Source organism: Macaca fascicularis, chromosome 5 (genome assembly GCF_037993035.2).
Source record: "Macaca fascicularis isolate 582-1 chromosome 5, T2T-MFA8v1.1".
NCBI classification, from domain to species: domain Eukaryota; kingdom Metazoa; phylum Chordata; class Mammalia; order Primates; family Cercopithecidae; genus Macaca; species Macaca fascicularis.
The window spans coordinates 194620866-194634120 of record NC_088379.1 but is presented as its reverse complement, the minus strand read 5'-3'; the positions used below and the strand labels follow the sequence as shown (position 1 = coordinate 194634120).

Genomic DNA, 13255 nt, shown 5'->3' with positions numbered 1-13255 from the left:
TCCTTTCCTTTTTAGTTTTTAGATTATCTGGTTATGTCCCTTGTCCATTTTTCCATTGAGATCTGATTGTTTGCAGTTTTTCTACTGGGGTCATCAGGGCTATGAATTCTGTACAAGATACATATGAAGAGTAAGGACCCACTGTCTATTAAGATTGTTGCAAATATTTTCCTCATTTGTCAGTTAATTTTCTTTACAATCCTTTTTAGTTTATAATTGTAAAGCAGTTTAAAACTATTGAATTTTTTCTTCCTCTGCTTTTATTCTTTATCTTTCACCACACTTACCAGACTTTCAAAGAAAGTATAAAAATAATCATCTTAATGTGATTTTTTAAAATTCTGATTTCTTTTACCTTACCGAGACTCTCCTGGGATGCCAGAACTGACTTTTACTCCTTTATACATTAATGATTATATAACAGAAATTATTATCATATTGATGTAACCAATTACTAAAATATGCAAATTCACTTTCAGTATCTTCTACCCAAAGAATCATTCTATACTTCTGCACAAGGTGAGAATAACAAAGGTTACTTTATAAAATGACTATAAAAATAGTGAGTAAAAATATTCTTCTGGTCACTATGATTCTGTAACATTCTCTGCTGGTTTCAACAATACTCCTTTTTTTAGTCTTCCTGTTTGTACTTCCCTACAGTGAGTTTAAATATCATAGCAACAGTGAACCAGGTTTTGTACTGTCTGATTTCTTTTTTAATCTATCTTATTTGGTGTGTGAAATTATTAATCTTCATTTTTTTACATATTTTTTTTCCAGCCTAGCATTATATATTGACAGGAAATCCACTAAAAGTAGATCACAAAATCTACTTTTCAAAAAAGCTATTTTGTTTTTTATATCAAAATTACTCTGTGGGCTTAAGACAGACACTAAAATTTTTAATGAATACAATTAAATTTTTAAAATAACTGGTTACTAATTATATTACAACATAAGCTCACCTGGAATCAGATAATTTGACAGCCGTCAACTGCTCTGGGGGACTAGGGCCCTCATCAACTATTGGAGAAAAAACATTTGAAAATAAATTTGACATTTGCTATAAAGATATCATTTTGCTTTAAAAAATATGGCTATTTTCTTCTGCAATTAAATGTAAGAATATTCAGATATGCTGATGTCACTGTAATACTGCATCTTTGGAATCAAGATCTATTTTACCTTCTTTTAACTACAGCGCTAATTTTACATATTGAGTAGGACAGGCTAACATAATGCTTATTTAATAACTTCTGAGATATCTTCTCATTATGTTTTAAAATACAGCCATAAATAAGCACTTATTTAAAAAACTAAACGCTTTCATTTATTCAAGGGATGGCCTTGCTGACCAAATGATACTGTTTTTTATCTTCTAATTACTTCGTATCTCATTAGTGCTTCCTCCAATGGGCTAAAGAAAATGAGGAAACTTCAAATTGTTACCCACACCCAGGTTAGTTTTGACAATAGGTCTGACTAAAAAAGAAATTCAAACATTTTGACTCAAGTAGGTTTTCTTTTTTCTTTTCACTTACTATTTTAATTATTCATGTTGTTTTGATTTCCAAAGATACTCTTCTGGAACTATACAGAATGTTTTCAAATGCTTGTATTAGAAAGAGGGACTTGCCAATGGCTGGTAAATATTAAGGAAGAAAAAAAACGGAAGAGTCAAATGCAATGGAAAATTTGGAAAATTTTGGAAAAATTTCCTTTGGAAAATGTCTGAAACTAGTTAGAGTTTGGCCTAAGCGAATGAATGTCCTAAAACCTACACTTGTGGCAGCCTCTTCCCTTCCAGACACAAACCTTCTTTGTGTGGAGCTCCCAGGGTAAAAAGGCCATTGTCGAGTGCGTGTATATAGGTTCCCTTATCCATTTCAATGGCTATGGTTCCTGAAATTTCACCAAAGTTTGTTACTGTCCACCAGATTCCTAAAAAATAAAATCAATATTTCAACTTTGTATCTTAGTTTTGACACAGAGTTCTTTTTGTGTTATTATAACTTAGTTTTAAAAACTTTTTGTTTTGCAGTTGTAAGAAATAATACAAAGATCTCACATATCCCTTACTCACTTTGTCTCAATGATGACATCTCACGTAAGTATCACACTGTCAGAATCAGGAAACTGACATTGGTATAATCCATGAACCTTATTCAGATTTCACCAGTTTTACATGTACTTGTTTGCATGTATGTGCACAGATTCATGAGACTACCAGTACAGTCAGGAATAGGTTTTTAAAATACAAAATAGCAACATACAGCCAGGCATGGGGGTGCATGCCTGTAATCCCAGCTACTCGGGGAGCTGGGGAAAGAGGATGACTTGAGCCCAGCAGTTCAAGGTTATAGTGAGCTATGATCTCGCCACTGCACTCTAGCCTGAGTGACAGAGCAAGGTCCTGTCTCAAAAAAAGACCAAAACAAAACAAAAGGCAACATGTGAAGGTACAAAGTGATACACAGAGAACGGTCTCTCTCATGATAGACCCCAGCCATCTATTCATGCCTGCTTTCCAGAGGCAATGCCCATCATAACATTTCTTAGAAATGCCCCTACAGGAAGATTTTCTAGCATAGTAATCTTTTTTTTTTTTTTTTTGAGACAGAGTCTCGCTCTGTTGCCCAGGCTGGAGTGCAGTGGCACAATCTCAGCTCACTGCGACCTCCACCTCCCAGGTTCAAACAATTTTCTGCCTCAGCTTCCCGAGTAGCTGGGGCTACAGGTACCCGCCACCATGCCTGGATAATTTTTCTGTATTTTTAGTAGAGACGGGGTTTCCCCATCTCGGCCAGGCTGGTCTTGAACTCCTGACCTCGTGATCCACCTGCCTCGGCCTCCCAAGTGCTAGAATTACAGGTGTCAGCCACCGTACCTGGCCAGTTATCTTAACTATGATTTTAGATTGAAAGCAAAATGAGCAGAATCTATGTCTATGTATACTAATTTCCAATTTGCCAACAGAAATGTTAGACCCTAGGAACAATTAGTTAAGCAGTTGTTATAACAGTTTGTATCTTAATGTTAAAAAATATCCTCAAACCCCCTCCTAAATTGTACTTTAGCTACAGCAGAAATAAGTCAATCATTAACTGGATATGACATATTAAGGAATTCTTGTTCATTTTACAAGGTCTGATAATGACACAGTATGATGTATAAAAGAACAAAACAGATGATGAGAGAAAACATACCACGTTAAGAAATGCACATTTACATACTTATGGGTAAAATGACATATCATCTGTGATTTTACTTAAAATTTCTAGGAAAAACTGTGTGTGTGGGTGTGTGCGTAAATGAAATGAGATTGGCAAAATACTGACAATTAATGCTGGGCCCTGGGCACATGGGGGACTCATACTCTTCTATGTATGGATTAGTTTGGATATTTCCATAATAAAAAGGTTTTAAAGATTCAGTTAATTCCACTGCACAAAATTTTCTATTCAACTAAACATTTCATGCTTTTCATAACAAATTTTAAAATACATAAAATTTTAGCTAAAATGAAGTTGGACCCTTACCTAATACCAAATACAAAAAGTAACTTAAAATAGACCAAAGACCTAAATGTAAGAGCTGAAGTTAGAAACCTTTTAGAAGAAAATGGGAAAAGCTTCATGACCATGAATTTGGCAATTATTTCTTGCATAGAACATCAAAGGCACAGGAACAAAAGAAAACATAGACAAACTGGACTTCATCAGAATTAAAACCTTTCGTGCATCAAGAACCACTGTCAACAGAGTAAAAGGCATCCCAGAGAATGGAGAAAATATTTGTAAACTGCATACGTTATAAGGAATTAATATCCAAAGTATATGGAGAACTTCAAAAAGACAAACATCACAATTCAAAACTGGGCAAAGGATGTACACAGACATTGTTCCAAACGTGATGTACAAATGGCCAATGAGCACTTGAAAAGATGATCAGCATCACTAGACACCAGGGAAATGTAAATCAAAACCACAATGAAATACCACTTCACACCTATGAGAATCGCTAGTGTCAAAACAAAAACAAAAAAAACAAAAACAAAAACCAAGAAAACCAGAAAAACAAATGTTGGGCAGGATGTGGAGAAACTGAAACCCGATGCAATGCTGGTGGGAAGGTAAAACGGTGCATGTATTTAAATGCCACTGAAGTGTACACTTAAAAATAGAAAAACTGGCAAATCTTATATTCTGTATATTTTACCTCCACACATACACAAAACCAATGGAGAAAAAGAAAATCAAAATTAAAATTTCAGCCAAAGATGATTAGAAAGCAGTAAAACTAACCAGCAATTTAGATGCCTGAGTTGTCTTATAGCTACAATTGTTTCCAATAAAAGAAATAATGCTTTATTCAGAATCATTATGAACAGTGTTATGATTAGCAAGTCTTTCTTATAAATGTAATAGTTAATGATTTTAAGTTCATTTTATTTATTTTGTATGTTCTATGCCACGTTGATCAAATACACTTAATATTAAATAAAATCATTTAAATATAGTATCTCATTAATGTTTTGCAAATGAAGAAGAAATTTCTGGCAGACAAGCTCCTCAAAATTTTCACACTCTGTTCAAGTAGGGAAATGATACAGTAACATTACTTATAATATTGTGAACTGAAAAAGAAATTACTTTGAGCAGATGCCAGTATTTTTTCTCAATGGGATTTCAAAGAATAAGAAAGCTAAACATAGTATCATCAAGAATTAAATGTGAGCTGTTCTGCTTATTTTCTGCAAGTGGCCTACATTCAACTCTGGGAAGTATGCTTGTATGTTTAACGACTAAAGTAACATAACATAATACTCATCAGTGCCACTCTGGGGGTTTCAGCTGTGAAAGAGCAGTGGACCCTCAGAACAGTGGGCATGGAAGTTGCCTGTCTCTACGTCAGGTCACAGCTCAAGCTGTGTATATGCTGCAGACGCCTAAGCTGAATTTGAGAATCCGCTCTAAAACATTACTTGCTATTTAGACACAGGCTTGAAGTTATTTCCTTTTAAACCTTAGGCAGATGGTCAAATACCCCTGCTGTGTTGTCTCACAATGCATAACAAAGCTTTTCGCATATTTTCACATAGTTTAGGATGTTTACATGTCTGGCATGCCTGTAATCCCAGCGCTTTGAGAGGTGGAAGCAGAAGAATCACTTAAGCCCAGGAGTTCAATATCAGCCTAGGCAACAAAAGGACATCCCCATCTCTACAAAAAAATTAAGAAATTAGCGACTGTGGTGGTACAAGCCTGTGGTCCCAGCTACTCAGGAGTCTGAGGTGAGAGGACTGCGTGAGCCCGTGAGGTCGAGGGTGCACTGAGCCATGATCACGTCACTGCACTCCAGCCTGAGCAACAAAGCAAGAGCCTGTCTCAAAAAAAAAAAAACCAAAAAAAAAAAAAAAAGAAAAAAAAACAAACAAAGGCTTGATGCACCAGTGTCATGGCTGATGAGACATGACCAGGGCACCCTCACTCCAGCATCAAGGCCGTGTGACAGCTCCCCTCACCTTCTGACTAATCCAGGACTTCTGTGCTGAGAGCCCCCTTAAATCTCTACCTTCATTATGTGCTCGGCACAAACGAATGATGTATCTTAGATTTGGAAACGGAATTTTCTTCCCCAATCTCACTGTAGTCTAAGTACCCTTCACAGACCTTCTATTAACCCTTAGTTTACTTAGCTTTAGTTCCTGGGTAAATAAAATATATGTGTTTTGCAAACTACGATGTTATAAGTCCAGTTGCTTCTTAATCTAGCAGAGCTCAGTGAAACTCTTTGCTTACAGACATGCTCGTTTTTATTAATGTCACACTTGGTTTTCTCCATGTGGAAGACATAATTTCTTTCATCCTATTTACTAATCCCTTCAGATCCTTGTGAGGAACCAATAGAACAACTTTAAAAAATTAAAAGGTTTTCTTTCCCTTCACAAATAGGCACATGCTTACTTACATGTTAAGTTTAGAAAAATCCACAATGCAAAAGAAGGTGGAAGGACAAAGAGAAAAAGACGCAGAAAGACTTCCTCTTCCAGCCAAGATGGACTTGCCCTCCCACCATGACCAACGAGAAAACTGAAACTGGATAGAACATTTGAGAAAACTGTTTTCAGGGATTGGAACACAGGCAGAACAGGACTGTGACATCTGAGAACAGGAAAACACAGGAGGCAAATCTCACACACACTTCTGTTTTCTGCCCAATGGCAGTTTCTTGACCACACGGAGAGGCAGAGACCTCCAAGAATGAGGCAATGTCACTGAGCTGAGAATCTCGCAGTGCTAAAATGTTGGGAGTTTATAGAATAAGGTACTGGAGAAGAGGGAACTACACAGAGGTGAGGCCTCAAAAGAGTATGCAAAAGTTCTCTGCACGTCTGTGGCCAAGGGCTGGGGGGAGCGCATGCAGAAGGCAGGCTCCACAAGGCCTCTGCAGAGCGGCTGGCACTGCTGAGGGCTGACTGGAGACACCAGAGATCACACAAATTTGGGACACAGCAGAGTGGAGAGAACTCACCAAGTACACGAAGCACATGTTGTTGAGGCCCATGAGGATGGACCTTTCCTAGAGTAAGAGTCACAGTCTAAGTCTACAGGCAAAACCCTAATAAATAAGTACAAACAAACAAAGCCCCAGGCTTGACAGAAGCAAAAGGGTGGTCAAATAATTTAACTAGGCATCAAGACATTTAACAGAAATAAAGGTTAAAATATTACGAAAATGAAAGACTGAATTTATAAGGAAGACTTAATTCTAAATGTGTACACATGAGAGCTTCAAAATACTTTAAGCAAAAACTGCTCAAGTAGACAGATCTAGAATTACAGTTGGAGATTTTAACATAACTTTCAATACATTGTAGGATTAGTAAAGTCAGTAAGGACACAGAAGATGTGGCTAATCACGGGATAACTGACATCTAAAGAACACTGAACCGGCCAGGCACCGTGGCTCACGCCTGTAATCCTACAACTTTGGGAGGCCGAGGCAGGCGGATCACCTGAGATCAGGAGCTTGAGACTAGCTTGGCCAATGTGATGAAACCCCGTCTCTATTAAAAATATAAAAAGAATTAGCCAGGCCTGGTGGCAGGTGCCTATAATTCCAGCTACTCTGGAGGCTAAGGTAGAATCACTTGAACCTGGGAGGCGGAGGATGCAGTGGGCTGAGATTGCGCCACGGCACTCCAGCCTGCTGGGCAACAGAGCGAGACTCCATCTCCAAAAAAAAAAAAAAACCCTGAACCAACATCTGCAGAATACACATTCTTTTCAAGTGCACATGGAAATTTACTAAGAAAGTATGTTCTCCAACCATACTACGAATGAATTAGAAATCAGCAATAATAACATATCTATAATACCTCCATGTAGTAGAAATTAAAAACAATACACTTTTAAGTAACTCATGGGTCCATGAAAAGAAAAATCACAAGGGAAACTAGATAATATTTTGAATGGAATGAAAATGAAAACAAAATGTGTTGACTATAACTAAAACTAAAGTGGAATGAAGAGCTCTAACTCCCTTCTTAAGAAGCTATAAAACAAGAGCAAAGTAAACTGAAAATAGGTTAAATGGAGGAAAAAAAAAAGATTGAAAATTAAATAGAAAATGAAAAAAAGGGAAAATAAGTAATACAGAAACAAGCTTGTCCAACCTGAGGGCTGCATGTGGCCCAGGCCAGCTCTGAATGCAGCCCAACACAAATTCATAAACTTTCTTGAAACATTATGAGATGTTTTTGCCTTTTTTTTTTTTTGGCTCATCAGCTTATCGTTAGTGTATTTTATGTGTGGTCCAAGACAATTCTTCTTCCTCCATTGTGGCCCCGGGAAGTCAAAAGACTGAATACCCCTGTACTGAAAGATCATTAATGATAAATGATCTTATAAGATAAACAAATTGATAAACCTGCAGCTAGACTGACTGATCCAGGAAAAAATGGCAAAAATATAAATTACCAATATGAAGAGACTGCAATACAGATTAGATTCTACAGACATTAAAAGGATATTAAAGGAGTATTCTGAAGAATTTTCTGCCAATAAATCCAACAACTTAGATGAAATTTTCTTAAGACACAAATTACCAAAACTGACACAACAGAAAAATCTGAAAATCTCTCTTAAAAATTTTTAATTTTCCCACAAAAAACTAAAACCAAACCAAATAAAACCCTCTAGGTTCAGATGACTTCACTAGTGAATTCTATCAAACATGTAAAGAAGAAATCATACCCATCTTACATAGGTATTTCCAAAAACAGGGAAGGAGAGAGCACTTCCCATCTCATTTTATGACACCCAATATCACCTTGACACCAAAATCAAATAAAGACATTACAAGAAAAGGAAACAGAAGTCAATATCTCCCATCAACACCAATGAAGAAAGCTTAAAAAAAAAAAATCATATCTAGCAAAATCCCGAAGGACAAGGCACCACAACCACGTGGGGTCTACCCCAGGGATGTAAAGTTACTTTAAAAGTTGAAAATGAAACCAATGTAATTCATTGGCAGAAAGAAGAAAGCTGTATAATCATCTCAACAGATACAGAAAGAGGCATTTGACAGCATTAAACACCATTATGATAAAAACTCCCAAGAATCAAAGTTTAAAAAGAATGTCCTCATTTTGATAAAGGTTTTCTCTGCAGATCCTACAGACATCATACCATATGGTTGACTACTGAAAGCTTTCTGCCTAAGCTTGGGAACAACGCAATTATGCCCAATTTCATGACTTCTGTTCAACACTATGGAAGTCCTGGACAGTATAATAAACCAGAAAAAAGAAAGACAAGACATAAGGATTAGAAAGAAAGAGGTAAAACGATAGTCACAGGAAACATTGCAAATTTCTTAGTTTTCTATATAAACAAACCTCTAGAAGTAATAAGTGAAACAGACTTATCAGACTACAAAGTCACCATACAAAAATCAATTGTATATCTACATACTGACAGCAAACAACTGGAAAATCAAATTCAAAAGTTCTATTGACAGTAGTGTAAAATTATAAAATACTTAAGAATAAATTTTTAAATAGGCATGCAAGACTGCTACATTGAAAATTATGAAATATTGAGGCCCAATATTAAGATGTTGCTTCTCCCCCAAATGATCTGGACTCAATACAATTCTCCGAGAAAATCCAACAGGTTTCACTGTAGAAATTAATAGTTAGTAAGTACAAAGTTGCAGGACTCACACTACCAGATCTCAAGACTTCATGAAATTATAGCAATAAAGAGAAATATATCAACAGAAAAACAGACAAACGTATCAACAGAACAGAGTCCAGAAATAGACCAATACATAGAAAGTTAATTGATTTTTTTATGAAGATACCAAAGTGGATTAACGGAAAAAGGAAACAACAGTGGTACTGTAACAACTGGCTATCAAGATGTTAAAAAAAAAAAAAAAAAGTAAATCTTGAAACCGAACTCACACCATGCCAAAAATTAATTTGAGATGAATGACAGATTTAATGTAAAAACTAAAACTATGATGCTTCTAAAAGAAAATGCAGAATATTTTCCTGACTTTGGGTAAGCAAAGATCTCTTAGATCAAAGAGATAAGGCAGTAACCATAAAAGGAAAAAAAATAAACTGAACTTTATAAAAATTAAAAGCTTCTGACCATTCTGGCTAACATGGTGAAACCTAGTCTCTACTAAAAATACAAAAAATTACCCAGGTGTGGTGGCGGGTGCCTGTAGTCCCAGCTACTCGGGAGGCTGAGGCAGGATAATGGCGTGAACCTGGGAGGTGGAGCTTGCAGTAAACCGAGATTGAGCCACCGCACTACAGCCTGGGTGACAGAGTGAGACCCCGTCTCAAAAAAAGAAATAAATAAATAAATAAAAATAAAAGCTTCTACTCATCCAAAAACCACCATTAAGAAACCGAAAAGGTAGAACTCAGACTGAGAGAAAAGACTGATAACACCATCAACTCTTGGCAAGGATGTAACTGGAGCACTAATTCATTCTTGGTGGGAGGGTAAAATGGCATAACCACTTTAGAAAATTTGGGGCAGTTTCTTATATAGTTAAACATTCACCTATCCTTTGACACAGCAATTCCACATCTACATATCTACCCTAGACATTTACCCTAATTTTAGAATTGATTTGCCATTTCAAAAGCAATGATTCTTCCAGAACACTGGCTTTATACCATTCCATATTTTTATAAATTTTTTAAGTTACCATAATTTATGAAGATTCAAAATGCAACTTGCCAAGGTTTAAAAGAGAAAAAAAAAGTATACAAAGAACTAAACAGAAAACAGGCTGGTTAAGTGTGGTTGGGTCAGTTTATTTCTAGCATCATTTACAGGCTACCCTGCTGTTGTATTTAAAATTTTCATTAACTTCAGAATTCACAAAATAACGATTTTTTTCCTGTGAAGATACTTCCTTTAAGAGACAACTGACTTCTACAATTAAAATGTATACATGTTCAAAGAAAATAACTTGTAAAATATTATTTGGTTGAAAAACATTTACATTAGGCCTTTAAAATTATGCATCAGAATCTCCGGCTATTAAGCAGTCTAATGATGCCTACTAAGTCAGAGAGTTATAATTCTCTCCTGTGCTTTATTCTGATAATGAAGTAAAGGCATCAGTACCATCTACTGTGCTAAAGAATAAATGGAATTTACAACTGTAGGTAATATTTAAGCACTTTAAGACAAATATGAATATGTCATAAATTTCTAACTAGGAAAATATTTTCAATGAGATCTCAAGAAATGTTAACTTTTTTCAGAATAGAGTACTGAAAACTGACTCACCAACAATATCAAGCTGGGTTTCTTCATCTTCTTCTCTTTTTCTCTTCTTATCTTTGCTCTTTTTCTTCTTACTACCGGACATAATTTATACAGATGAGTTTAGGTATATTGATTTGTATGATAAATAAATATAAGATTGAAACCTGGAAGTCTTCTAAACTGTTTCATTTATAAATTACTGATTTAGGATGACTTACATTGCTATGCCCTCTTAAATACAGTACTGAGAGGTTGCTTCAGGCTTTATACATATTACTTTAGAGTTCAAAGCAGATTGCAGAGCCACACGGCCAGATTTTAAATCCTGATTCTGTAACTTCTTAGCTCGGTGATTTTTGGAAAAGGTACTGAATCTCTCTGAGACTGTTTCCCCACTTAGAAAATTAGGATAATAACTTAAACTAACTCTTAAGGTTACTGTGAGGATTAGGAGGTAATATGTACCTTCATACATTGCTGGTGCAAATGTAAAATGGTGCAGCATCCGCAGAAAACAGTTTAGGGTTCCTCAAAAAGTTAGAGTTAACATACAACCCAGCAATTTGACTCCTAAGTATGTATACCCAAGGGAAATGAAAACATACACCCCCAAAAATACTTACATAAGAATATTCACACTAACATTAGTCACAACAGCCAAAAACTAGAAACAACCCAAATGTTCATCAACTGATGAATGGATGAACAAACTGTGTTACATCCACACAATGGAATACTACACAGCCATAACAAGGAACAAGTGCTACAACAATGATGAACCTCAAGAATGTCGTAAGTGAAAGGAGCCAGATACAAAAGGCCACATGTTGCATGATTTCTTAGGAAATATTCAGAATAGGCAATTTCACATAGTCAGCAGATTAGAGGTTGCCAAGGACTAGGAGAAGGGGAGGATGGGATGTGACTGCTTTAATGGGGAGGAGGTTTCCTTCTGGGATGACGAAAATGCTGAGCAACTAGACAGTGGTGAACCTCTTGAATATATACTAAAAACCACTGACTGTACAAAAGGGTGAATTTTATAATTATGAATTACATCTCAATAAAAAAAGAAAAAAACAAGGGCGATTTGAAAAAAAATGTGCCTACAATTTCTTGGCGCATTGGAAGTGCTACATAAGCATTAATTATGATTATTACGACAATCTTAAGACACTTTTGTCTGTATTTTCATCATAAAGTTTTCAGAAAATACCTCTCCTCTCCTCCCAGGAAATTCACAGAGTAAAAATCTCACATTCATTCCGGATAAACCTGCCATTTATTCTGGCATCTTCATGAGGCCAGACTCCCAGACAGGGTTCTCAAGGGCAGTGGCTTCAACTCACTCCTTGATACCTTCTTTCCATTTCGCTTAAAAATGTCAAAACCTCTGTTTATCACAGAGACCAGAGAGAAATGCTCAACATTTGTATGTACAGTCAACCTCGGGCAAATTTGCCAGTTAAAAAAGATGCGGGGATATGAGTGCACAGGTATTTTTCCCTAAAAAGCTAATAAATTACCACTACGACCACCTCCTCACATTTGGCTCAATTTGTTTACTATATGTATGTTCTCTCATTTAATCCTCACAGTCTTCTAAAAGTATAAACAATCGTCTGAAAGTATAAATGTGTAAACGGAGGTTCAAAGATATTTGATCTTTTAATGAGTAAATGGAAGTTTAGACATATTAACCAATTTGCCAACAAATCACAAAATTAGTAAATGACAGAGTGCAGGTTCGAGCCCATATCCCTATCAAAGCCCATATACACCTCAACCACTGTGTGATTCATCCTCGTTTCACTCTACATATTAGGTTAGAAAAAACTAACCAAGAACTTTTCTGGGAAGAAAAGAGACAATGGAGAAAAATAATAATCTCTAATAAAGGAAGTTATTATCACGAACTACGACATCAGACTAATGCAGACCCACGAGGCAGAGGCCTGGAGACCCAGACTCTTGGGTAGGGGCCACGGGTCACCCGCCGTCTGCCCTGTTTCCAGGGCCGTCCGCGCGGGAGGCTGCCCCTCTCTGCACAGGCGCCGGGAACCGCGGCCCGGCCTCCGTCCAGCTCGGACAGGGGCCAGGGCGAAGCCTGGGAGGCCACAAAACCGGCCCTCCGCGCCACGGCTTCCACCGGACTCGCGGGACTGGAGTGCGTCCGAAAAGAACGCAGGAGGCCCCCGCCCAAGCTGCCGGACCCACCTCTTCGCCTTGGTTCCCTTGAGCACGAGTTTGGTAGACTTCACGTAGGAGTACTCGGCCATGGCTCCGGGAGACTTCTGCGCGGAGAGGCTGAAGCCGGCTGAGGACGAGTATGCGACCCCGAGCAGCACCTGGGCGGGGAAGAACAGAAGTGGAGGCGAAGCAAACACTACCTGACAGCGTACGTTTCTCCAGAGCCCGCCTCCGTCTTCACCCGAACGGTGAAT

At 37.1% G+C, this 13255-nt stretch overlaps 1 protein-coding gene across 1 annotated transcript in view; it reads right to left on the bottom strand.

Moving 5' to 3' along the window:
- FRG1 (FSHD region gene 1) overlaps positions 1 to 13255 on the bottom strand; it is a 22662-nt gene extending 9407 nt beyond the window's left edge. Inside the window, exons 1-4 of the mRNA XM_065545791.2 lie at positions 13029 to 13255; positions 10833 to 10903; positions 1819 to 1944; positions 969 to 1026 (exon numbers count right to left, since the gene is read on the bottom strand). Coding sequence (XP_065401863.1) covers positions 969 to 1026; positions 1819 to 1944; positions 10833 to 10903; positions 13029 to 13090 — 317 coding nt within the window. The 5' untranslated portion in view covers positions 13091 to 13255. The remainder of the gene's footprint in view (positions 1 to 968; positions 1027 to 1818; positions 1945 to 10832; positions 10904 to 13028) is intronic.